This window comes from Pteronotus mesoamericanus, unplaced genomic scaffold (genome assembly GCF_021234165.1).
Source record: "Pteronotus mesoamericanus isolate MK-2021 breed Mesoamerican mustached bat unplaced genomic scaffold, CSHL_Meso_final contig_220, whole genome shotgun sequence".
Classification (NCBI taxonomy): domain Eukaryota; kingdom Metazoa; phylum Chordata; class Mammalia; order Chiroptera; family Mormoopidae; genus Pteronotus; species Pteronotus mesoamericanus.
The window spans coordinates 4,195,580-4,222,639 of record NW_026555091.1 but is presented as its reverse complement, the minus strand read 5'-3'; the positions used below and the strand labels follow the sequence as shown (position 1 = coordinate 4,222,639).

Sequence of the window (27,060 nt, the reverse complement as noted above, 5' to 3'; positions counted from 1 at the left end):
AGGACTAGCCGCATTTTGTGTGGTCCATAACTTCTTGGAACTCTTGGTTGCTAATGACCAGCTAGCACAGGGTTACGATTTCTACCTCCAGGGGGTTGGGGAGAGGTTGTTGAAATTTAGAGAGGAGTTTTACCTTTGATTCTATTGCCTCTCTGCCCCCAACTTACCTTCTTTGGCAACTGAAGGGAGTGTTTCACACCTGCCTTTGCATTTCCTGGTGGAGCCAAGGTAGCTATTTCTGAATTTGGGGAGGACAGGTGTTTCTCGCGCAACCTTCCAACAAGCTCATTTCCCTCCTGGCAGCTAAACTGGGAGTGAGCGTGTTTGATTTCTGCTTTGAAAATGACTGAAGTAGGTTCCATAAATTAAATAATGTACTCCAAATAACAAATTGGGGGCAGAACGACTTGCTTTGTGCAACGTTTTGCAAAATTAGGGGAGTCCCTGGCTCAGTGGCTCAGAAATAAATCCTGTTGTCCATAAACGCCAAGGTGAGTGAGAGAAGGAAGCACTCTGTGGGTATTTTTGCCACGGGCCCAAGGATGCCAGCAGAGCGTCAAAACATACACACTGGCCTCTTCAAGTAGCTTTCAAACAACCCACCGAAGTTTCTCCTCAAGGTTCCAGACCAGTTGCCAAAAATGAAGGCACGTAAAAAGATGTCACGCGCTCTCGGCCTCCTGGAGGTGGCGCTCTGAGGGTGACGAAGTTAATTAGTGCCTGCAAAATGCCGCGTGTGAGCTCATCCGAGAAGTCAGGCTCTGCACACGTATTATTTATAGCAGATCTGAGGCGTGCACGGTGTTTGACATTTTCTTCTTTTTAAGTACGGGGACTTCAAAAAGTCGTGGGCACTGCCCTCTCGCCGACGCGCCCCCCCGCCCCCGCGCCACAAAGTGCGGTGGGCAGGCACCAGGACGCGGGCGGGGGGCGAACGCGCCAACCACGCGTGTCCAGGCGCAGGTGCCGGGGCGGCCAGGGCCACCCCGCAGCGTCGGTTCGGGAGGAGAGTTCGCGGCTGGTCTCGGGATGCCTTGCAGATGCACAATGTGTCCCTGGCCAGCAGGAGGAAGGAAGAGGAAGTGAGAGCAGCGGCAGCCGGCGGCGCACAGCCGGCCGACCCGGAGTGTAAGTGCGTGTGCTCCGGCGAGCGCGAGCGGGCGAGGATGGGCGAGGGATAGAGGCGGACCACCCACACCGCCGCGGCCCGAGCAGGGCCACAGAGCCTCCGGCCCCCCTTCAATGGTCCCGGGTCGCCAGAGCTCTGTTCGCTGGGAAGCCTCGCCGCCACAGCCGCTGTCCGGCGACCCCGGGCAGGTTCGTAAAGTTTCCTGGGCTGGCGCCGCGCCCCGACTCGCTGACCTCAGCGCTACCGGGGAGGGAGATGGGGCTGGGGCAAAGAGGAGGCGTCCTGCTCTGGGGGACTCTGGTCGCCGCGGAGACACTTTTGTTTCCTCCCTGGGGGCGCCGCGGCTCGGGCGGGGGTGGCCACGGCGCTCTGCGGGGTGAAGGCTGCGGGCGCGCTGGGGCGCTCCGCAGTTGGGGAAGTCTGGGCAGAGGGGGAGAGGGGGCAGGGGGAGCGGGGGGAGGGGGCCCGGGATGAAGCGCAGGGCCCGGGGCCCGGGAACCCGCAGAGACATTTCAGCCAAGGCCGGCTGGAGGGGGCCGCCGGAGAGCCGAGCCGCTGGCGCCGGGGGGTTGGGGATGGGGGAGTGTGGTTTTGGGGGCTTGGAGACCCGGGAAGCTGCGCCAGAGAAGAAACTGGCGGCTCGGACTCCCGGCTTTTCTCGGGCACTGGCAGACGGGAGGGAATCCCCCGGCAAGCGCGCTCCTGGGAGGGGGCGGTGATGGGCTGGAGGGATGGAGGGCCAGGAGGGACCAGAGCGGGTGGTCGGGGCAGCTGGGAGCCCCGGGGACCACCATTAGCAAATACTCGCCTCCGGGGACACGCCGAAGTCCCCGCTGGGATCGGAAAAGACGGCGGGGGGCTTCGATGCGAGAGACCAGCCACGGAGAGGGGGCGCACCGGGCGCGCCTTCAGAGAAGGGGGCAACGGAGCTGTGGGGGCCCTACAGTCTGAGCGGAGAGGGGCGGCAGAGATCGCAAGAGTCGCTTTGAGGAAGAGGAAATAGAGAACTCAGCCGGTCTGGGGTGCGCGCGTGTGCTAGGGGTTGGGAAGTCCGTGTTGTGTCGCGGGCGCGCGCGAGGGCGGCGAGTGTGTGTGCGCGTGTGTATGTGTGCGTGCGCGCGTGTGGGTAATAGAGAAAGATCGAAAGGGGCTCCGGAACCAGGGCCTCCCGGCCGAGTGACCCTCTTCCTCCGGGGGGCCTTTCGAAGTTGGCAGCTTGGGGCCGGGTTGCTGGGGTTAGGTCCTACAATGACCTAAAGGCCAAGTGCTCGGCCCCCAGCGGTGACCTGGCTCTGGGGGCCTCTGGACAACCCCAGAGACTCACGGCGCATGTTTTGTGATGTCCTGTGCCCCCACCATGCGACTCCTAACACCCCTGGCCATGAATGAGACAGACTTAGTTCATTATATGGTGTCTAAAATTTTAAAGATCCTGAGAGAAGGGTTTCAGGCTCGGGCCGAGGCAGTGAGCTCTCCCCACTGAGGACCACCGGTGACTTAGAGGTGGGGGCGGTGAAAGACGCTCTGTCTGTGAAGTCCAAGTCATTCGTGACCTGCATTCATGTGACAGCTCTTGGAGGGTAACTGTGAGATGCAGACAGACTTTGAGATGGAAAAGACTGGCTGGCGGCAACTGTTATGACGGGCTTCCTCTGGTCACGACCTTCCATAGCATCGCACCGCCATATCTGCTTCCTAGGTGGTGGCAAGGATTATTGTCCCTCCCACTGTCGACAGGACTGGGGGTGGTCAATTAGAAGGGCAGACCCCCTGCTCTCACGCCGCTCACCTTTTCTCCTTGGAGCTGACCTTCTGACCCTCTCCTTTTTCCTGTGGAGCATTTCCTATGTCTTTGGGGCTGTAGTTAAATGTGCACGTTGCTTGCTTTCCCACCCGATTTATTATTCAAAGAATTAAAAAAAAAAGAGATGTACTAGTGCTTGGGAAATTGTGAGGGAATGACCTGGGGTATTGGGGTATTGGAACTCTGCAAGGGGGTTGGGGTCAGGAGGAATGGGGACTGGGAGGTGTCAGGCAGGGGCAGGCTGGGAGGCAGCCCACATATGGATGGGATGGACCTGAGGACCTGGGCCAGTCACTGGGCTGCAGGGCAGGTGGTTCTGTTGATCGCCCCGCCCACCAGTCTCCCCTCCCCCCACATGTCCCATCTCTCTGTCCTTAAAGCAGCCACTCCAGTTGCCTCATGTCCTTTTCCACCAAGTTCCCTCCCCAGGGCCTTTGCGCGGCTCATTCACTTAGCACGGGGAGCTTTTCCCTCCTGTCCAGAGGCTCCCTGCCTTGCTTCCTGAGGTCCCCACCCCGTTGTCAGCTCCCAGGGGCCTGTCCCGGAATACCGCCTATAAAATAGTAACTTGCTGTGCGCTGGTCCCAAGTTACTCAGTTATCCCTCTGAGTACTTAATTCCCCCTGGCGTTATATATGGATGTGTTCATTTGATTATCGTGTGTCTCTCCCATGAGGCTGAAATTCCATGAGGGCGGGGACCTTATCTTGTAGTAGTAGGTCCAGATCCTAGACAGATTCCCAGCATAGAGACGCTCAATATAATATTCGTTGACTGAATAAGAGACGCCCGTTGTGGGAGTGGCCCACCAGGGAACTGTACCAGCGAGATACTGTAGCAGGAGCGGCAGGTAGGAAGCCAGGCTCCCAGCCTTGTGCTTCCTCTCCCCCAAACCCAGCTGCTTCTCTTGCAGACCCCTGTCTGCTCTGCGTAGCCCCCTCCCTTAGAATTTCAGCCTGAAGAAAGGGACAGGCAGGTGGTTCCTCGGGAGAGTGGTAAACAGGTACAGGTGATCATTAACCAGATCTGGTGTTTGTTAAGTACTGGGCTGGGGAGAAGGAGACATACAATGTATCCCACTGCACTCTCCAGCAGGTGGAAGTGGGGGGAGGGGGGGGAGAGGAGAGGAGGGAGGCAGGAGAAGCTGGGTGGCACATGCAGGGGAGAAGAGAGAACCGCCCATAAGAAAAATGAAAGACTGAAAACAGATGAGGGGCTTCCAAGGCGCTGCTAAACCACAAGCATTTATTAAATTGTAGTGTTGAGATAGGACAATACTTAAGTGTTTTACTGTCATTTACCCCAGTGGCTGTTTGGTGTGAATGGGTGGGAGAGCCGGAGGGCAAGGGCTTTGAAGCTTTTGCCGAGAGGATGTGGGTGGGGCCGTGCCAGGAAGCTCAAGTTGTGCACACTCTGCTCATGTGTCTTTCTCAACCCTGAAGGTCTAGAGACAGTTGTTCCCATGGAGGACTTCCCCTGTCTGGATCTAAGACAGTAGGTACCTTTCGGGTTTGTCAGTGAAGCCTGCAACCGCTTTTCAGTGCCTGAAATCATCCAAGTAGCTAGATTCGCTGACAAGCTGTTCATTCTGCTGAAGTTGGAAGAGGCGGGGAGTCGCTCCCCACCTGCACATCACGCCGCCTCGGGTGTGTGCCTGGTTTCCGCAGCCCCAGCGGGGCTTCCTCCCAGTCAGCTGGAGCGGTGTCTCTGGAGCGTGGGGTTGTGACTCAGTCTGCGGATCCCGACAGCCAGGCCGCAGGTCCGGACGAGCAGTTTACAACACAGAAAAGAGGCTACAACGGAAAATAAGAGCGTTTCGGAAAACAGACAGTGACTCCCGATGTCAAATGTTATCGCGCAATGTGGTCATGGTAAAAAATCTGTGTTAATAATTCTGAAGGCCCTAGGAATCTGCCTTGCTAACAAATTGCCAGGGATTCTGATGAATGTGGTTCATAACGCCATACTTTAAGAAGTACTTAGCAGCCTCCTACGCCTTACAAAACGTGATTAGTTTTATCTCCCGCGAGAGATGTTATTTCCCAATGTTGAATCACATGCAGTACATGCACCAGCGATTGACTTAACTTTGAAATGCTACTGTTTCTGGAACTTGATGGTGTGCTAGGCCCTGATGCTGCCACCTTGGTGGAACGGGAAGTCCATGTGGCATGGTTTTCACTTTAGCGATATGGAGAAGCAGTAGATTCACCCCTAGTAAGTCTTTAGCCTTAGAATAAAATGACCGAATATACTACTCTCTGGCCCACTTGTAATTTAGAGCTTTTAGGGCCTTTGGAACTTTGCTCAACTTTTCCTTTCATATTTTACGCCTAGTATTATCCTATACGCATGATTTTAATTACTTTCGGAGTTTCGCAAAGACTGTAATAGTAATGTCTTCTGGTGGCAGCCACGCTGCTGTGCTGTGTAATTAGATGAAGCCTCGTAACTGACCTGGGCTTGGGACTGGCCAACCAAAGAAGAAGGAGGTTGAGAACTTCATCCCTGTCCCCACCATAAGGACTTTGAAGACCAACCATCCAGGAGAGAGAGGATGGCTTGTGGCCTGTGACAGCATTTGGACATGTCTAGCGTGGCCTTTTTAGGTACAGCAGAGCCAGCCTGAAGACACAAGGCCCACGCTGGTTGCAGTGTCCGCTTTCTGGATAAGTTTGGTGGCCTGAGTGTCAACAGTTGGAACTCACTAGTAACAGCCAGGGCTGAAGCCTGCAAAACATTAGTAGGGTGCACGGTGAAGTTACCTGGCGACTTAGCACTATGTTTTCTGAACTTGAACAGGGTAAATGCAGGGACCGGTGGAGCAGAGTTTTGTTACTGGCCTAAGGTGGGCGAACAGCAAAGTATGTGATAGGAATCCGTGTGGGAGAAGGAATGCTAGCTTATCCAACAGAACTGGCCACGGCGGCCCGCGGGGGGCGGGGGTGCTTGGTAGAGAATTTGCCATATGTATAAACAGAAGAAGGTTCTCAAGTCCATGTTGTAGGCCCCCTGCCTGCAAACCCTGATTTCCAGAATCCGAACAAGATTGGCACTGGAACCTCCATTTTGGGACTTGAGGCCAGAGCCTCGGCTGTTTTCGTTCTAACGGTTAATGCAGGGAACAAAACACGCCTCCGTAGGAGACACTGGCAAACCCGCTACTGGCCAGACTCATGCGCTCTCTGTGCCGGGGGCACCGTGCAGGCTGGGTGAGGCGCGGGGGTTGGAGGGTGCACGATCTGGTGAGCCCTGACCGAGCGTTGCCCCCGTGGGTTGGGGTCTTGGGCCCCCTGGGACATATTTCTACTTGCGCCGGCAGCACCCCCCCGCCCCCATCCTCCTGGGATGCCGTTTGGGAGTGACGGGGACTAGCCAGTATCGTGTTGTTATCCAACTGTATAGATGTGACTTGGAGGAATGAAATGTCACGGGGGCATTTGGAGAGTAGATCTGAGCTGACACCGGCTCTTCCGACACTTGTCCTCTGACCATTTGTATCCTGTGGATCGCGACGCCTGTGTTGGTCACTTCCTCCTCTTGCGGTTTTCCTGGACCGCCCTGGTCTGAGGCCAGGACGGCCATGTTGCGCCCTGCTGCCGGGCACCGGGGTTGCGGGGGGAGTGTTGCATTCCTGTGTGCTGCTAGAACGCCCTGGGTTCTGATGGATGTGCCCGGGGTTGCCATGGCACCTGGGGGTGTGTCCGCCACCACGGAGGCTCGGTTTTTCCCAAAGTGGACCTTCCGAGCCCTGGGCATCAGTGGAGCCTTCTCCTGGGGACAGCATGCCCATCCCCCAAGCTCATGATAATGAGGCACATGAGCTACAATGCAGTTCATTAGTCAGAAAGTAGCCCGTTGTTTGCCAAGGAGAAGAGACACATCTTTTTGAGCCAATACTTTTTTCTCTGTGGATGTCATGATGAAAACAAAAATAAGGGACCATTTGGGGGAAAACCAACTGGGGTGAGAGAATGCACTTAATGGAGCATTTTCCAGCTAGCCATATCTTTTGCTACTTCCCCTGTCCCATAGATTAATGCCAACTCGGGAAGCCAGAGACTGGAGTCTTAAACCAAGCTGGTTTCTCCCCCAGGAGATGCTAAGCTACTGATTTTCGTTTTTTCTCCTTGCAGGCTGGAGCCCATTTTATGCTGACCCCTAATTTCAGTCTTAACCTCAGAATTTTTCACTTTGGGGGCTGGATAAATTCTCTCTGGTGGGGGCCGTCCTGGGCACTGTAGGATGTTTATTAGCATCCCTGGCCTCTGCCCACTAGATGCCTGGAAGGGCACCCAGTGGTGATAACTGAGTATGTCTGAGACATTGCATTGTTCTGTGGGTGGGTGGTGGGCGGGGCAGACCCTCCCCAGGTGAGAACCACTGCTTTCTTGCTATGTTAGACCATCCTGTGCTATTAGACAGGCTAGATTTTTGGCAAGAGTTATAAGTGCCCCAATTTTCTGTTTACTGATGATTCCTTAGACTCTTTTTTTAAAAAGAAAAAAAATGTATTGCTTTTAGGGGGAGAGAGAGAGTTGTTCCAATTACTGATGCATTTATTGGTTGATTCTTTTGTGTGCCCTGACTGGGGATTGAACCCGCACCCTTGGCATATCAGGACGACGCTCTAACCAACCGAGCTACCCGGCCAGGGCCGGTCATTCCTTAGACTTGAACGTGGTGTATTCACAGATGGGTGGTCTCACCCCGCATGTTCATTTCTCTCCTCCAGCTCTCCCAGTTTCCTCCCTAGCTTCCTTCCCTCCTGTATTGCAGTTGTCTTCCTCACCCAAATTGGTCTCCAGTTCTATTTTCAGGTGTGTTTCTTCCTGCTATTCTCTGGCCGAAGGAGACTATATATACCTAGTGATTTTATGTCTCGGTTTCCTTTCAAGGTGTTGAATTCTGGCCTCTGGTTCCTGCAGTAACTACAAGCTGTACATATGGGAATAAGATAAACACTGTGAGGAAGGCAGGTGACCAAGCTAGCTCTGGCTCGTGCAGGGTCCTCTGTCACAAGATTAAGGGAACGTCTGCGTGGGAATGAATTAACGGGGCGAAGTGCCGCCTCCTCTGCTTTGTCGAATGCACCTTGGCTAGTTGGATAGTAATGGATATTGATATTCCATTTAGTGTGAACAGGACATCGTAACGGGTTGGGAGAAGCTGGAAGTTTCTGCTGTATGGGAAGTCCTCCCCCACCCTGTGTGTTAGATCTCTGTCTCAGCTGTGGCGCATTTATTTTCTTATGTAATTATCTGTCCACCTTTTGTTTCCCTGTGCTGTGTGGCTGCTGTTGCCTGCAGCACAGCATCTCGTGGCTTGAGCCACGTAGAAATGTGGCTGGCTTTTGCACGAGCTGCGTCTCCCTGAGGAAGGGAGGAGGAAGGGAGGAGGAAGGGAGACGCAGCTAGTCACAGCCCTGTAGCAACCCTCCACCCTTCCTTCCGCCCTTTGTGACTTATTTTTTTAGTCTGCAATCACACTAGAGAGCCCGCAGTCTGGGCAGTGGGGTTCTGTGGCTGAGCGGGACTGGATGAGCTCTATTTTCCAGGCTGCTACACACAATTACCCTTAATTTCGAAGCGTAGTACATTTCAAAATATTTTTTTCCTGTTTTTAGGTTTTTGAACCCAAATGCAGAGCCCCATCTGGCATAGCCCGTGGCCCTCCGAAGGCATGTGGCTCAGAGGGGCAAGCTAGTCAGGGGGCTTTGGCTGTAAGGCGCGCACTCACGCTGGTCTGCACACGACTCCTGCCTGCCCCCACCCTGACCCCCACCCCTGCCCTACCTGCCGTTGGGAATGTTTACAGTGGACCCTGTGCCCTGCTATTCCCATGGTGGGCCACTCCGTGGGACGAGGCCGAGTTCTCCAGCATTTAGGTTTGGCAGGGATGGGACTGAATCTTTCATACGCTGAAACTTAAGGGTGGGCTGTGTCTGCGTGCGTGAGTCACAGACACGGGCACAGGGACGCCCTGCCATGCGGTTTTCCTAATAACGAAAGGCCTGTCGAAGCAAAGAAACTCTCGTATCAGCTTCCCAGGCCTGTGTTCTCCAGTGCTTGGCACTTTTATAGCAAGTCAGCACAAATCACACGAAACCAAAACTTTATATCAAGGAACAAATGTGTTTCCACCATTTCTAGACTTCCTCTACTGCCAGCAAGTGACTTCCACTCATGACAGCGATTTTCTCAATCACTGTCTAAACTCATCATTTGAGAGTTTTGAAATGTTTGTCCGGACTTATATGAGAAAAGCACACTAAAGCTTTCGTTACTAGGTGTAGTATATTTTTTAAAAAATAGACGGCATATAAATATTTTCAAATTGAAATATTACTGAGCTCCCAGAACCCATTGTAATGCTTCACTCATTCATTCATTCACTCATTCAGCAGCCATTTTTATTACATTTTATGTCTTGTAGGCGAGGCACCTGCTAGACATAATAAGGCCCTCTTTATGTGGGGTGGGAAGCTCTGTGGGAGAGAGACCCATTAGTAGTCCAAAGGGAGTGTGATGAATCTATGTTGGGAGTGTTTTCAGGGCGCAGAGGTAGGAAGGAGTTCACGCTGAAGTGACTGGGAGAAAGGCCTCAAGTGTTAAGTGTCCACGCTGAGTGGTAGGGGAAAGACATGATATCTCTAGGAACACAGCAGTCAGGGTAGTGGGAGAAAGTCCAGACGAGGCCTTGTGTCCGCTCTCAGAAGCTGGGTATTTGGATTGAGTGGAAGGGAAAACCAAAGGATTATAGGCAAGGAAGAGACAGGATTGGAACTCAAAGGATAGTACAACTCCCCAGGCAACATGGAAGGTGGGCTAGACCGTACGGAGCGAGGAGGTGGCAGGCAAGGGGGGGATGCTATCAGGGCCTCCCTTCCAGCCTTCTTGAATAAACAGACATTCTTGGTCATGTGAGTGGATGAATGAATGAATGAAGCAGTGTGCTTGCCACGTAAGTGCCACTTGAAGACAGGCAGCTCCGCCCCTCCTGCCAGTCTGAGTAGTGAGGCAGTCTCCTCCTGTAAGGAGACAACTTCCGGAGACTCTGCCCCACCAGCTGGGTGCACGTTGGAGGGAAAGGATGTTGACCTTGATGAAAAATATGAAGGATTTGTTGACTGATTGGATTTGGGGGAAAGGGGGAAAGTAGGAATCTTTGAGGTTTAAAGCTAAATAAGAATGTATTTGTTGGTTGGGGGTTCAAGTGTCTTTTTGACTCTCTGGGCTGGTGGACTTGGTGTAAACGTTCTCGGCCTCAGTTTTCACATCTTTCAAAGGGAGGTATTATGAGTCACCACCTGCCGGAGTTGCCTCGGTCATCAAATGTGATGACTGTGCTCAGAGTACCCTGAAAGCGTTGGGTTGAATTTGCTATTATTATTGATGATGTCGTTACTAATTCAGTAGTTCCTATTTAGCGTTTTTTTTCCCCTAATTCAAACACCTTGCTAAAATCATTTAAAGACAGGCATTTATTATTTCATCTTCTTGAAGAAGCCTAGGTAAGTCCTCCTCAAATCTTGACTAGACTTTTAGTTTGATTTGTGTATTTTTTCTTCAAGAATAGAGGAGAAATAAACTGCTGAACTAAAGGTTGGGGAAAATTACCATTGATTGTGAATTAATAGAACTGACATCATGACTTCTGGTGGCAACTTGGGGTCCTCAAGTAAAAGCTGTTGTAGAAAGAGCTCTGCCTCTTGTTCATGCAGAACAAACCTGGGCTGTTCCTGTGTTATTGCTATTATTTTACTTTGCTCAGAGAGAATGGAGGTTGCGAATCGGGCTCTTTCCCTTTCCTTGACTCCAGCTTCCCAGGGCTGTGGGCGCTTTTGCTGTGAGAAACCCCTCAGTTTGTGGAGAATAGCAGGGGAGCACTGGACAGGAACGTAACTCAGTTGAACGAGGTCTCACGCCACGATGCCGCTTGCGAAAGAGACTCAGGAGTCCCAGGAACACCTTGGAAATGGCCCTTTTTGAACCATTTGGAACCTGCCTGTGAGTTAGGGCACTATTGAAATGCCAATTGTCAGGTGGGTGGTAGTGAAGTGTTAATTTTTCTTCTTTAACCGGAGCCTATAAACCAGTTTTAAAAATACTCTGGAGATAAATAGAAATATAAAGACAGGATGACTGTAGTCCCTTGTACAGACCCAGCATAATAAATGTGTTGTCCTAGCATAATTAATTGTGCCATCTTTCACTCTCAAAAGTGTCCCAGGTTGGTCACTTTGTTTTATGGCCGTCTAAGTGGAAGCCACGTGTTCCCATTTTCACACATGCTGTCTGGTCAGTGTGTGCGACGGCCCTTCCCAGTTGATGCTCCTTCAGGAAGGCGGCCGCTCGCCGACAGGTGCGCCGGTTCGTGACACTGGAGCTCATGGACCTGCCCCTGGGCAATAGCTTTTATGGAGTTGGTAAAAAAAAAAAAAAAAAAAGCTTCAATATAGACACCAGACTGCCAGGAAGTACAGGTGTGTGAGAGAAATGTGCCAAATAGAAACCGCTTCTCCAAACTTGTGCTTAAAAAGTGGCATAGTTCCTCCCACCTCCATTCCTGGAGCCAGCAGTCACTTATCTGATCGTTATATGCAAATCTTGTTCCGTTGTCTGGCAGATGGCCCACTATCATCAGTGTAAAATAAAGTTTCCAGTCGCTCTCTCTTCTCCAAGTAAGGTGACAAATACAGATTGTTTGGCTGCTAGCTTGTCAATTGGGTAGCCATGTTTCTTCATATTTTTTTTTTAAGGAATCTTTTTCTTTTTTGTTTATTGATTTTAGAGAGAGAGGAAGGGGGAGAGAGAAAGAGACAGAGAGACAGAGGGGTAGACATTGATCAGCTGCCTCCTGTATGTGCCCCCCATGGGGATTGAACATGCAACCTAGGCATGTGTCCTGACTGGGACTCAAACCTGTGACCTTTCAATTTAAGGGATGATGCTCCAACCAATGGAGCTACACTGGCAGGGGCGCCCTGTCTTTTTATTATGTATTAGGATTGGTATGTAACTTTAAATAGGATCAATGTTAAGTAAGCATTTAAAGACCCATATGAAGATCTATATAGTGAAGTAGAGATGTACATTAAATCCCTGGAGAATTGCATTCACACCAAGACATATGTCATTTTAACAGTGACAAACATGTGCATTCACCTTGGACCCATTTTCCAGATGAGGACATTCACACGTCTGAGACAGGTGGTGCCCAACGCCAGGCGCGTCCGAACGGCACCCTCGCTTCTCCCGCTCACCAGGCGCCTCACTCACCTGCTGCCACGCCTCCCTCGCTTTGTCACTTCGTTTTCACCCCGGTTGAACCTGTCACCTTGGAACGTTGTATTGAGTGGTCATGCTTCTTGGTGAAGGATTGAAGCCATTTTGGGAGCGCTGGGCCCTGGCAGCTTGTCAAAGCGTCCGGTGGGGCCAGCAAACCAGCCGTGGCCTGGGCCAGGGCACCCGCCAGCAAGGTGCGGGCCGACGGCGGGACTGCCGTTCATTTGTGCCCCCGCCCCGGGCGTTGTTGCACAGTAGTACAGATTGTGTGGTAATTATTGCTGACTTGGGTCAGCAATATTTGCAAACCTTTGCAGATGTGCTGCTAATACTTCTAGCGTAAGAGCGCGCCCCATAAAAAGGAGAATTGGCACCTGGGGCGGAGGAGGCGAAGACGCACGAAGGTGTAAGAAAAGAGAAGTAGCCATTGTGAAAAGTGCTAGGCAGTTTTTGTTTCAACATCTATCTTTCAGATCATGAACTGGCTCAAGGGTGATTTTTCATAACAAGATCAATGCAAGGCCCAGAAAAATGGCATAATAGCAGTTTTAGTGTTAAATTTCACCCTTCTTTCAAAATCCGGGAATTGCATTATGAAGAGTTGGGCTCTTCCATTTGAAGTGTTGAGTACGAAAGGATGTGCGTAGTCTCGTGGGCTGGGGAAGGAAAACCATGGTAAAAGTGGAGTCTTTGGGGTACGGGACAGGTGCTGGGGGCCTCTCTGACTTTCAGGAGCGGGTCAGAGTGCATTTGAAATTCTTGATGGCTACTGCGCGTCTTGAGTTTGTCTCCAGTGTTTGCTTTCCCGGTTCCCCCACCTCCAGCCCCACTCAAGGGAATGTTCATTTATTTCACAGAGAAAGAGGAAACATCAATGTGGTAGAGAAACATCGATCGAACCTGCCGCAGGACGATGCCCCAACCAACTGAGCCACTGGCCAGGGCTCCAATGTTTGCTTTTGAAATACTCTTTCATTCATTTGTTCACCCACAGATACTCATTGAGCACCTGCTATGTACCTTGCGGGGTATGCTGGCTGATAGATACACAATAGTGAGTTTCCTTCCTAGGCAAGAAAATAGACGCGCTGTGTATTTCATGGGCTGCTGAGACTCTGGTGGAGGAAATGTACCTGGATCAAAAGATCACACAAATAAATGTGGCGTTTAAGCCGTGCGGAGACCGTGGGGAGGGACAGGTGCCTGGGGGCCTACGGCAGGGGTTTCCGTGTGTTCAGGGAGGTTAGGGAAGAGGGAGAATGGATTTTACTGTGGAAGGAGGAAGCCTCTGCAGGTGACTAGCATAGGTGAAGGTCACGTGAAGGGCAGACTGGGATGCTGGAGGAACTGAAGACCGGAGTGCCCGGGGCAGCAAGCACTCCAGGCCTGGATTGGCCTGGGAGGGCACGTGGGGCTACGGGCCTGGGCCTCTCAGGAAAGCGTGGTGGTTCACCGGTGAAGTGTTTTACCCCAGGGAGTGATGTGATCAGACGTACGCTTTGTAGAGATCTTACTGGCTCCCATGTGCACATTTTACATCATTTCAAATTGGTCGCAACGTGCCTCCGCTATGACTACTTTTAGAATCTAACAATTTCTAAATGAATCTATTTAGCCACTAGTGTCTCCTTCAGATTTTAAAGAGCAATTGAACCGAGTGATTTAGCATGGGTATCGCAAGCACTTAAGAATGATAAAGTACCTAGTTCCATGATTCTTAGACTTCAAAATGCCTCAGAAGCGCCGGGGACCCAGAAGCTGCATTCCAGCAAGTCTCCAGGGGATTCTGACGCAAGTGGCCGCGAGTCCACTTGGAAAAGCGTCCTCCTAGAAAGTGCTAAGGGGAGAGAGAGGTGAACCTCAAGGTGAGCAGCAGAGGGTGGCACCTCTTCATAGCCCGCGTTTGAACTTGCACCTCATCTCCCAGTGCTGGAGGCCTCTTCTGCCCGTGCACTCGAAATGGATGCTAAATCCTGTGAGTATCCCCTAATGTATTTCCTAACCCTTTCCTAGGCCGCCCTTCTCAGATCTGTGACTCGCTCCCTCTTCTCTGTCTCTGACATTTTACTTTTCATTTTGTCGCCGTGTCATGAAAATCCTCCCAAATGAGTTCATGAGGCCAGGAGGGTGGGGGGGGGGGGGGGCCGGGCCGACAAGGTGTTTGCTGACTTGGCCCCGGGACAGGAAACGGAATCGGATGTTCAGGGGACAGGCCGGTCCCTGGTCACCACAACCGGGGGTGGTTTCGAGGGGCCTGAAGGGCCAGGGATTCTTTTTGAGGTGTCGCCTTTAGGCAGAGCCCGTCCTCTGGTGCTCACTTAAAAATCTGCTCAGAAGCTGACTGCGGGGGAGAGCGAGCTGGGCTCACGGCTCTTCCCCTGCGAGTATGAGAGCCCAGAATGCCTGTCAGGTGAACTCAGGGCGAAGTGCATATTATGGGCAAAGTCAGAGCAGCACAGAAGTCACAGAAAAGGCATTAAGCAGTTGGGTCGGTGACGTGACACATTTTCGCAGCCAGCATGACACACCTCAGCAGTCACCACCCCGGGAGCCTCCCATGATTTCCCGGGACCTCCTTCCTGGACATGTCGTGAACCTCTGTGGGCTGGTGTAAGCGTGCTGCTATACACCTTGTTTCCTGGCCTAGACCGGAGACCCTGGAGGCAGATAGTCCTAGGGTTGAGCCCAGAACACGCTCTCAGTCTCTGTTCGCAGGAAGCAGCGCTGTTCTACCTGTACGTGAGTGCGGTCCCTCTGCAGCCCTCTAAAATGGCTCCTTTGTCCCTGAGCAAGGGCCCAGGGCCACGTGGCTCAGGAGAGGCCTGGCGTGAAACTCTCCCTGTTCTCAGTTTTGCTGAAGACGGTCCTGCCTGAGGTCACTGTGACTGAGGCGTGGGCCAGACCCCGTCTCAGATGTGGGAAGGCCAAGGCTGCTGGCTTTGCGAAGCCCTCATCTTGCGGTGGCCGTGGGTACCGCTTCCCTGGCATTCCATGGTGCCCAAGTCTTCCCTGGATGTACCCAGAGGAGGAAAACAACATTTTGTCATCGCATGACTGTCTGCAGAAGTATTTATTCCTCGTGTGCCTGCTTATAATTCTCTCCCAGTCCTCCAAAAGCCGAGGGGGCATAGATGTGAGAAGACTGTTGCGTGGAAGAATGGAGAATACGTTTTTTGGCCCGAACCCCGAAACTTCTCTCCCCTTGGTGCCTTGTCCACGGGGCTGCCAGTGTCGAATCTGGACAGTATGTTTCTCTTCCTTCCCCGCCAGCGCCTGTGGGCGCCCAGGCATTTGAGGCACACACTGGGGGCTGGGATCCTCACCGCATGTGTGGTTACCCACATCGCATATATTATATCCTGAGAGCACCGTGGCCTTGATAATTGATGTTTCTGGGCTCTAATTGCACATTATTTTTCTAGCAGCTATCAGGGGTTGCAGCTAGCAATTGAAACTTGATAGGTGTCCTGGCTCTTTATTGTTGGAACGATTTATCCTGATGTTCAAGTGCCGAGCTGAGCTCATTTCTTTGAGGCCAAAGAGCATGCATGCAGTAACCCCCAAACCCCAGCGCTCCGAGGCCGCCCTGGAAATGGAGCACGTTCGGACCTTCGGAACCACGTCCTCAGACCTTCCGCAGCCCCTTCCTCCCTCCATAAAAGAACCAAAGCGTTGTTTGTTCTCCCCGTGAGGGCGTTCTGCCAGTTTCTGAGTATGTCTGTTCCAGGGATACATTCTGGAACTGGGAAAACAAGCATAGGACGGGTTGGGGCCACACTGGATGACTTGGAGCTCAAACTCCGTCCATCACCTGAGTTGCCCGAGCACCTCCTCTGTGTGGCGAGCTACTGGTGACCTCTCGGGCTTCCTGGAAGTAGTGTCACTTCATAGCCAGTGTTCACTTGTCCCTAAAGAGTCTGGTTCCCTCCTTTGCCTCAGTAGGCAGTCCCCCTGCAGGTCCCTTTGGAGGAGGCTCGGAGGAAGTTCATCGGTATAAATTTTTGGCAATGTCCGAGGATCCTTCAAGGGGATCCAGGCTCCTCCTGGTTTACGGAGTCCCAGGTTCATAAGCTGGTTCAAGTCTGGGAATTGATGGAAGGGTCGTGGCTCTGTTCTTATGATTCAGGTTAGACTTTTGTTCATTTGGCCTAGAGCTTTCCCACATCTGCAGATCAAGGAAGAATTTAGTAGGCTTCCTACCTATTTTGTACCACGATTAGTCAGCATCAGGTCTGTCCGAATCCGACCCTTCTGATTGCTGCTTTGACTCTGTTGTTTATATGGTAACCAGGCCACACTGGGCAGGGCTTAAGTAGAGCCTTGGCCTGGCTGGAGGCCTGGCCCGACTCGCTCCCTTAGGCATCTCTCTGAGCTGCCATGGAGGAGTGGCTGAGACAGGACCTCCAGAGATCTGACTGGGGTTGAAATTACTCATCACTTACTTGCCGGGCAAAATCATGGAGTTCTCAGAGCTTCTGTTTCCTTTCGTAGAAATGGAAATGGTGCTCACGTGTTGTCCCAACAAAATGAACAACTCCGTTCGTCGGCTCCAGCAGGTATGCTGGATATGTCTTTGACCCTGTCCTACGGAATTGTGTGTACAAGGCCATCGGCTGGTCGGCAGGGATGTGATTAGAAGTCATGGATGGGCACCCTGCAGGTTCGCTGAGCGCTCTGAAACACCTGCTTGCGTTTAGCTTTTGTACGAAGAAAAAAAAATGCCCTTTCATTAAAATAGGTTATGTCTACAAAAAATTTCTCCATCTTTTCTGTTCTTTGCATTATGACTTAAACGTCAAGTTTACTCTTTCTCTACTCCCGGAGTTTGATTCCTGGGTCCTGTTTTTCTCTCTTTGGAGAAAATGAGGTGTGTCCGGGACAGGTGACCGTTTTTAGTCCTTTTCTGGTGCTGTGAGGGGTCCTGGTTGTGGGCGCTGGTTGAAGACTTCTTTGTTAACTGAGTCTTCGAACACTCAGTGGGTGATGGGGGTAGGGGAGCCGTGGACATACCTGTCATACGGTGTGGCTGCCCCATCCTCCCCCGCCCCCACCCCCCGCCAATCCCCGGACAGGTACCAGTCACCGTCGCTCTTGGCCAAAGTTGTGCTTCATAGAGGATGTTGAGCCTGCGAGCTCTGCAGGCTCCGGTGGTCCAGGCATGGAATGCGGGACCCGAGAGGCCGTGGTCTTAGTCTTGGGGCTGACACTGGCTGTCACGCGTGCCCTGCTCCGTGGCCTCGTCTTTCTTAGCTGTAGACTGCGGAGGGCGGGCGCTCGACGTGACGGATGGAGCGCAAGTCAGAATCCACGGACCAGTCAGCTGCTTCAGAATCATCCTTTCACCCATTAAAAAAAGGAGAATCTGGCCGTGGCTGATGTGGCTCAGCAGACTGAGTGCCGGCCTGCGAACCCAAGGGCCTCGGGTTTGATTCCCAGTTCAGGGCATGCGCCTGGGTTGCAAGCCAGGTCCCTGGTTGGGGGTGTGCGAGAGGCAGCCCAATACCAGCCATGCTGGTTCTGCGTGCGTTCTAGATTCTGTGTTTAAGCCTCCCCGCCTTAGCTAATTGTGAGATGCGGCCCCTTTTGGGAGGCCTGGATGAATTCTCAGCTCCCCTTCTTCCCTACAGCTCCACTCCTCATCCTCCATCACCTAACACCCTCTTAGACATCTCCTTCAGAAAGCCTTCTGGACTTCTGACTGATGGGCCCTTGAGAGAATTCGTTCATGCTTCTCTGCAAAAATATAAAAACAGAAACAGAACTCATCCGTTTTGCCTGTTTACTTCGCTGTCTCCTGTGCTGGCCCAGGGGCTCTGGAAGCCGATGATGGTGCCACATCTCTCTCGGCCTCCTCTGTGCTGGCCCGCCGCCTGGCATGTAGAATGTGGCCAGAGGGGGTTTGCAAAGATGCAGCCAGAAGGGGAGTGCGTTGCAGAAACTGAAGATCAGCCCTTCTCTCTTGACTGCTGGCACTTCTAGAAAGATTTAAGAGGTGTTTCAAATAAATCACTCCAACGTATTAGGGATTGCCCATTGAGTTATGTAATCTATGCGAGCCTGTTTCGTCCACATAGCCGACTACAGAGCTAACTTGAGTCCAACCTTTGACCTTGAGACACTGCCCCGCTGCGCACCCCCCCCCCCCCAGGATGCATGTGGAACCACTGAGAAGTGGGGGGAGGAAGGCAAGTTGGAAACCAACAGTTTAAACTTTGATGTTTTGCAAATATAAGTATTTCCGAAATATGACTTGGCAGCCTGCTCTCTATACCTCCTCCCTTCCCCTGTTGAAAGAGACAACCAACAACGCGCGTGCCCACATTCTCCCCTGGATGGAACGGAATCGCAGCGAGAAAAGGAGAGTCGATTTCCTGGTTGCACGCCCACTCGCCCTGCTCCGGGCACCCTCCCACTCTGTGTGCGTCGCCGAGCCGCTTACACACGCTGCCAAGGCTGCACCTTCGATTTAGACACGTGTGGATGAGGGTGAAGGACGTCTGAGGGCAGAGGGTCCCACTTCGCTGTAGAGTGGCGTAGGCACCGCCCATCCCTGTTTTCCTCTGCTTCTGGGTTCAGGCCCAGGAGAAAGTAAAAAGCTCATCCCCTGAGCAGAGGTGGATTTGTGTATTCCTCTCCTTTTATCTGCTGGGTCTTTGAATTTTTGGAAACTAAAGGCTGAAACATATTTCCTGGGGGTCTCTCCCATGTGCCTTCTCATTTCATTGTTTTGGTCTTCGGGGTACATGCTGACTTGAAAAAAGACCCAGTGTTATGCAAAGAAATGTCACCTCAAGGTTCGGGTTCCTGAATGTCGTGTGGGTGACGCGTCTGTGACGGGGCTCTGAGCATAAGACACTGTTGTGCCCTGGTTCTGCCCAGTCCCCATCCGGAGGCGCACGTTCCCTTTAGACAAGGCTGCTAAGGAGCAACATAACTAGATTCATTAGCCTAGTGCTGAAAGCTCCTCTGAAGAGTTATTTTTGTATTCATACAATTTTAATATTTGGGGACAGGCTGTACTGCTTTCCAGGTGCCAGAAGTGATCACTCAGGTTTTTTTTTTTTTTTATTAGGTGCTATTTTCGCTTCAAAAATATTTTATTTTTTTTGGATTGCTTTGTGCCTTTGACCCAGTTCTCTTGCCTGGGATGTGTGTCCTAAGAAGAAGAGGTTCATGATATGAATAATACCTGGAATATTAATTCCTTGAGGATGAAATCATTGGCCCCATCCTCCAACACACACACACACACACACACACACACACACACACACTCACCCACACTCACCTGTGCACACGCACTCCTTCCCAAACACACATGCTTTGTGTGAATAAAGCATCTTTGGAGGACGCTGGGGAGAACTGATTTTCCTCCCCTTTTTGGCAGGAGAAGGACCCTGCAGAGGCCTCGGGGGGTGCAGCGGGAGTGACCAAGGCCTCCGCACTGGCCGAGCTGGGCAGCGCCGTCTTTTCTGTCCCTTGTGGCAGCGCTGCTGGGCCCAGGGGTGGCCGTGCCGTGAAGGAGAGACCCGAGGCCCCGCGGAGACGAGAGCGCGCGTCCTCAGGAGTGAGCTGTCAGCAGCCGTCTCCTCGAGCTGTAATTTGCTGCAGCCTGGAAATGAATAAGTGACAGCTAGGGAAAGGGTTTTAGAATAATTGCAGCTAAAGGTAAAAACATGACAGCGAAGATATTATAGGCGACTGCTCATGCTTGTTTCTGTGCACGAAGGGGTTGGGTATTTGGGGGCCCATAACATGTTCACCAAAGAGTGGCCTTGGTCATTTTATTTGTGACTGGCCTGCCACATGCTTTATGTTTTTCCCGGCTCATGGTGGCTTTGGTTTTGCTGACGTGACTTTGGAGTGAGCTGTGACACATTTTCAGCGAGGTGACTGGGGGTTATTTTACCCGAGGGGTGCAGTCCTTTAACTCGCGTGTTGCCTGGGGGCTGGGGGCGGTGCGGGCGCTCTTGTTTTTTGTTCTTGGCTGGGTGCCGTCATGCCTGGTAGGAGATTTGTGTGAGTTTTAGCATTTGAAAAAGTCTTAGCCCAGAACATACCTTTAAAAACGTCTCCCCACCTCTCAGTTAAGGTAACTCAGCCTAGAGATGTCTTTTTTCCCCCTGTAAGTGGAACTGCAGAATGGTTGTCCATTTTGGCAGAGTGTTTACTTCCAAATAAGCACACACGTTCATTTGCTTGACAGAGGACAAGAGATGAAATATCCGAGCTGGAGAGACAATTCTAAACACCGCGCCTGCCTTAGAGCTCCCGAGCCCGTCCCGTGCCCTCGGATGGTCTGAACCAGGATACTTCCTGGGGAGGATCAGGTGAGCACTGGCAAAGGTTAGTTGGTGTGTTTGTTTTCTTCAGGAGAGAAGATAGACTCTTGGAAAGGGTCTTGGAGGCCTTAAGGTCATGCTTCCCAGTGCGTGGTATTGAAGACGGGTTAGGTAGGAGTGCTGGCTTTGAAAATACATTTAAACAATTATTTATTCACATTCATGCGTCTTAGAAAAAGTATAACAAGCACATCAAACCTATGGTTTTATAGATTTTCTTGCTTAGGATGAGACTAAGGTGAATAGTCTTGAGACAAATAATATTCAGTGTAAAAGGCCTGGAAAATGAAGAACCTTCATTTTGCCTGTGACGGAGCCAGAGAGGCACCAACTTGCCAGAGTCTACTTGGTGGTGACCTTGAGCCTGGAATCCAAAAAAGTGTGTCATGTTTGTGAATGATGGCAAGGACAGCTGGTCTTTTTTTCACTGTTTACTGTGTGATGCGAAGTGACTCGTATCATTATTAATCTCGTTTAAGTCTCACTACCGTTCTTTGCATTAGTTAACTGCTGCTAATACTTATACTTTACAGATAGTAAACTGAGTTTAGAGAGCATGAGCACCTGTCCAAGGTCATGGAGCAGAAAGGGGCTGAGCTGAAGGGAAGGGAAGAAGGGTCACACATGACTTCTCTTCCACCCGTAAGAATAGTTAACATCAAAGAAGACCTTCAGGAAGGATCCTTTTGTTTGGAGACTTACAGGCCTGAGGAGCAAATATTTATCAAGAGTTTAAGTGTGCGAACTGCTAGGCACCAGGGACCCAGAGATGGGCCCGCAGACTCTTGTGAATTCAGGGTTTTGTAGCCATACAGGAGTGAGGAACTTGCTGGGCTTTCCTGGGGAAATTCTCTTTCTACATTAGCATGTTAAATGCTGAGAAGCCTGCAGTCAGAAATCTGTTGGGTTTTTTTTGTTTTTTTTTGCCTGTAATATTGATGACTTTCAAACTCAGTTAACCACAGGTTCCCATTTTCCCCAGTAACACCTGGTACGTTTTGCAGAACCCGCATTCTCTGGAGCACCCATTTGGGACCCAGTCAGTCTAATCTTTTCAGCTCACTTCACACATGAGTAACCTGGGTCCACGATGACTTGGCCAAAGTCAGAACTAGTTGCTGGCAGATTTTGTGTTGTTAATTCGTTCCTTTGAGGGCTGTAAGTCCTGCAGGTCCCTGGGGCCAGGCGTTCTAGGAATGGGAGCAGGGCCGGGGACACGTGGACGTGGCCCAGATATCAGAAGACATGTCAGTGCTTCTAGGTCACGGTAAACCTGTGAAAATGAGAAGTTCTTACTCTTTTTGCATCATCTGACGGCAGGTGTGCCTTTTCACCTCTGGTTTCTTGGCTTCCAACATGGGGCAGGAAGGGATCTTTAATGAATATTTGTTGAGGAAATGAATGAATGAATTGTTGGTGACTGGGGGCAGGGGTGTTTCCTATTTTGTTAGGGAAGAGCCACTTTAAAAAAATGGCTATTAGTCTTGTGTATTAATGTGTATTTAGTGTGTAATACATACCAACAGTTAAAACAAAATGTCCTGGCAGGTCCCCAGCTGGAAGTAGGTGTCTTGGTCAGCACTGTTAGGAAGACCAGTTTGGAACGGCATTGTTCTAAGACAATCATTTGAAGGCAGGTTACTGATGAAAGAAGCCGTATTTGAAAATCCTCTCTAGGGGTTTCTTAGCATTGCTGAATTGTTTCATTGGCTAGAACTTTCAGATCACATCTGTTGTTTGATTCCTGGGCCTTGGCCATGTTGCTCAAGGGCCAGAATCTCTGAGGCTCTCCCCAGATTCCGCAATGTATGGATCCCTGAGGAGTACAAGGCTTGTTCGGATGTAACGGGAGACCCAGAATCTTAACGGCTGGCCGGTTCCTCAAGGCTTGACTTAGGGGGAACTTCCTGGGGACACTGGGCAGTCTGTTCGCCTGGTGTTTTCTGAACTCCATAGCACGCCGAGGCCTTCTATGTCTCTGCCTGTGAACACTGAACAGGACTAAATGGGTGGGTGCATGGTTTGCTTCCTTTGCACTGTACACCTCAAGCATCAAAAAAATGGCTGAGGCTCACACGGTATGCGGGGCTTGTGAGTCCCGTGGACCCGAGGTCCTGAGTTGCCCAGGGGATCAACACTAGAGGAAAGAGAAAGAAAGTCAACAAAGCAACTGGCTTTTCTGCATGTCTGTCTCCTTCTCTAAGGAAGACCATTCTGTGGTGGAGGATTTGAAGGTCTGGTACCGGACTGTTCATGGCTCTTTCCAGCTTGCTTTGTTGTCCCGGGAAGGGGGCAAGTGCCAGGCTGGCCCCTGCTCCGTGTTCCCAGGGGACTGACTCGCTGCTTCCGAGGGGCCCTGCCCGGGATTAGGCCCCCGCAGCACGCACCCAACACTTCATCCCCAGCCACCATTTCATTTAGGAGAAGTGTGCCCTCCATTTTGGGGACTAGAAATGCCATCTCTCTGTGTGGGGGCAATTTTATAATTTAAAACAAAAGAAAGGGAAGTAAATCTGACAACTTCTGTCAAATTCGTGTCTATGGCATGGAAATCTAGGTTTCCCCAAGCGGGTATTTCCTTCAGAAGCAATTGTTTATTTCATTTTGCATGGCTGTATGGGTTACAGTGAAATCAAACATTTATTTCCAGGGAAAAGAGGGAAAAATACTTGCATAAAAAGGTTAGGAATTGGGATAGATGTTTAAGAAGTAAAACAATGTGCAAAGCTGTGAGTTTTATATAGCCTGAGAAGGGAAAGCAGAGGTTGGGTAAAGAGACTGAGGCTTCATTGTATCTGTAGGAGTTTGCTGTGGGCTTTAAGAGGAACTTCTGGTGACAAGGAGGGGTGAAATGATGGCCTAGGCTACTAAAGGGAGATGGTGGACTTTCCTCTTTTTCATATTTTTAGGGGATAATCTGTAATGTGGGAGACGTTAGTACAGGGCAAAGGGAGCCTGAAGGAGCCCGGCCTGGGTCCTGCCTTCTCCACTTACTACCATAGATATGGGTGTCCAGGAAGTTATGGGATCCTTTTGAGTCCTGGCCTCTTCATCTGTCAGACCTCTAGAGGATGCCCTGCGTGCTCATCAGGCCTGGCACGTGGGGCGTGCGCAGGCAACGGTAGCCGTTATTATGAACTGTGAATAGAAAAGGATCGAAGTGGAGGCCCCCATGTCTGGAGAAGAGCTTCCCAACGCCCCTTTCATACCTGGGACTTGATTTGGTGTGGCCTCATGCTTGTCTGATTTTTTATTTTTATTTTTAAATTTCCAAAGAACTCTTATACTGCGTCATTATTAGAATGCATTCTGGAGTTTTTCCAGTCACTTAACTAATTCTAAATCCCTTTTCCTGCATAGGAAGGCAGGGTTGCCTGCTTCCCCATCTATTTGCACACCTGTTTAAGCATTTTAAAATCCACCAAAATATTTAAAAGCATGAAGGCCAACTGTTTCATGACTAAACAAAATTCCCTACCAGTGTTGTATGTTTTTGCCAACAGCTGAATCCTCTAAGAGGCAGGAAGCCACCAGCCTCTCTGTTAGTGCTGTTGATGTGTTGAGACTTGTACCAGGTCTCTTAGGCTGAAAGGAAGCACAGATTTTTTGGGGGGAAAAAAACATCTGATGAATTAAGCCAATAATATCTAACATCTTGGCCAGAGACATGTAAATTCTTCGTCTAAAGCCACAGAAATCAGTCTTTCGGGGCTGGGAAAGACTGATAAATAATGCAAATGCATTTCCTCATTGAATGTATTTCTCTGGATGCTATGCATGTTAATTGGTAATCAATAGAGGCTGTTTGCTGGCTTTGTGAAGTTGCTTCAAGTTGGGATCAGGATGAGCCTGTGGTGTTGAAATAGGGGGAAGCCAATTTGCTAATGCTGGGATTGGCTTTAACCTTGTTAGCCAGCTGTTCTCACCAGTAGAGCTCACCAGTGAGTGGGGCACAAACATCTCAGTCAACAATGCCCTTGGATTGCGGACTGCATTCTTTAGAGGCCACCCCTGGTGTGGGGGCAGAGGCACCTCTTGTCTGCATTTTGGGAGCAGAAGTTGGCTCCTCGGTCTCACTTAGGCCAGAAACACCACTGCCCCTCATGTATCTACCATCAGAGCTCCAGCTCTTTGTGGTCAAAGCCCAGTGCATCTGTAAACTCCATACTCGGGCCAGCTTCGGCCACGGACCGTGGTTAGCGCCTCTGGCAGGCTGTCTCCTGCTGCCGTGTACGAGGCATGACTCGCACATCCCTGCGGTTCGGGGGAGCATTCAGGAAAATCCATGGCAGCTCCCCGTTTTGAGAAAGGCTTTACTTTCCCCATTTTTTTCCTCTTCCAGCTTCATGTATTTGCTGCACATTGGACGCCAAAGAAGCCAGGGTTAAACTGGGATGATGGCTTCAAAACTGCCTGCAGTTGGAAAGGCGCGCCTGCAGGGGAGCATCGGCAGCCTCGAGGTTGCTTAGCTGGGAGAGGTGGCGGCCTGTCCTTGCTGGGAGAGAGTTACGGCGTCCGGCCAGAGAGCACTGTGGCCCCAAGGGGCTGTGATGTTTTGATAAGATGCTCGAGGAGGTGGCTGGCTACAGAGGAGAGGAGGTTTCTGAAGGGTGTAAGCAATCCGGAGCCCTCCCGGCTGATAATTGCAAAATGTATGTGTGCAGGGAGATCGGAAAATATGTGGTGGGCAAGGTAGAAGGAGAGTCCAGTTGGCTAAGAGAGGAGAATGGGAGCGGGGAGGGGGAGGAAGCAGTTTGAGAGAGAACTTGGCATGTATTTGGTATTTGTATCTGTTTTTCTCTTGAAATGGGCTGATGTGTTGGCAAGAAGCTTCTGGCTGTTGTCAGAGATAGGAACATCTGTGCTGCTTTGCAGAAAACTCAGGATCCTGAACTGTAGCTGCCACTCACTCCGTCTGCTCATCAAGGGAGTTCAGCGTCTCCTGCTCAGATCATGCTTTTAGCAGGAAGACGTGGCTTCTGGCTCAGGGCTTTGCTTTCACATACCACGTGGCAGAGCAGTTTCCAGCCAGTGGAATCTGAGGCCGTCATACAAGGGTGCAGGCTTGGGGCGAATGGGCTTTGCTCGCTCGGCTGGAAAGAAGAACAAGAGGTTCCAAGGGTGATTTTGACAGGCATGCGAAGAGGGCCATCAAGAGGTGGGGCATATTCTTTGAAGCCTTTGCTAGGCCCCTTAGCGGATGCTAGATGCTGCTGTAATGAACCCAGAATATCGATGACAGCAGATGAGAGTGTGGTTGTTGATGGCTTCCAGTCCAGTGAGGGTCGGGGTGGGCGTCTCCCTGGGCGTCTCCATCGAGCCAGCAGGCTGCCCTTCCCCACCTGCCTTCCCTTGGCCAGCGCTCAGCCACAGGCGTGGCCAGGTGCGGATGCGCCCGGGAGACCGCAGCCCTGACTGTCCCCCCTGGGCAGTCAGGGAGCCGGGTGCGTGGGGTCCGAAGCTTATGACAGTTGGGGCTCATGTTAGAAAGTCGCACGGAAGTAGGCGCCCAAAGGGCTATTTCTCATGTTCGGAATGAATGAGGCTCAGTCCGGCGAGAGGCTCTGCAGGAAAGGTTTCCTTTGCGTCGTGGTGAACGCATTGCTGCTTCTGGAGGTGTGAACAGAAATGGGCTTTTTCCTTGCTTTCGGCCTAACCACTCTGTCCTGGTTTGTGCCCCCATGGAGCCCTTGGTACCAGCAAGGGCGTGGCAGGCCGTTACCCCACGGAGCCCTGCCCAGGAGGCGCCCTGGGCCCTGTGCGCCAAGAGCCCACAGCTGCCCTGTGCTTGGACCCCGGGATCTCCTTGTTGGGCTCTGTGCGCTGTTGGGGGCTGAGGACGCGGGTGTGGGGGTAGATTCAGAGTCATTGGAACCCAGCACCGTTGACCCCGTGTGTTCCTTTACTTTTCCAAAACTGAAAATTCCCTCCTTTGATGAAATGAGCATAAACCGAGGACGTGACTCAGGGCTGGTGTCCAGATTAGTTGGGATAATGTATTATGAGCACTTAGCATAGGGCCTGGACCTTCATAAGAGCTTAATACCCATCATCTGCCTCTTATTGTCATGCACACCAGGGAAAGATTTATGTCTGAAGACGGTCGCTCTGCATTAGTCATGTGCAGAAAAATGAAAACATTCTACTTGTCTGATGATGGGTCGATGCTTGAGTGAGGACCAGCACACTAATTATAACTGTTTTATGCCAAGAAAAGTACATATAATATAATAAGTGAAAGCAATGATACGAAACAGCGTGACCCACATTATGTAAATAAATTAAAAAAACCCAGAAATTATGAAAGCCTTAACATCGGCCAGCTCTGAAGGACTGACTTGATACAGCCAAACTTTATTCTCATCTTTATAGTTTTCTGCATCTTATGAGTTGTATGTAATTATTTAATAACGGCATTACTGTTGCCCCCTTATAAATAACAATAATGCAGCCTTAATTTTGCCTCATGTTTTACCGTTTGGAAAGTGCTATCACATC

The 27,060-nt window shown here is 51.1% G+C and overlaps 1 protein-coding gene across 4 annotated transcripts in view; it reads left to right on the top strand.

Annotated features, from left to right (window-relative positions):
• The first annotated feature begins 713 nt into the window (after nucleotides 1-713).
• Nucleotides 714-27,060, top strand: part of ELMO1 (engulfment and cell motility 1) — a 456,019-nt gene continuing 429,672 nt past the window's right edge. Inside the window, exon 1 of one of the 4 annotated variants that reach the window (XM_054571360.1) lies at nucleotides 714-1,128. Coding sequence is in view for 1 of the 4 variants with exons in the window: in XM_054571362.1 (XP_054427337.1) it covers nucleotides 1,243-1,317 (75 nt within the window). In the remaining 3 variants the exon portion in view is untranslated. The other 3 variants (XM_054571362.1, XM_054571359.1, XM_054571361.1) reach the window with 3 other exon arrangements.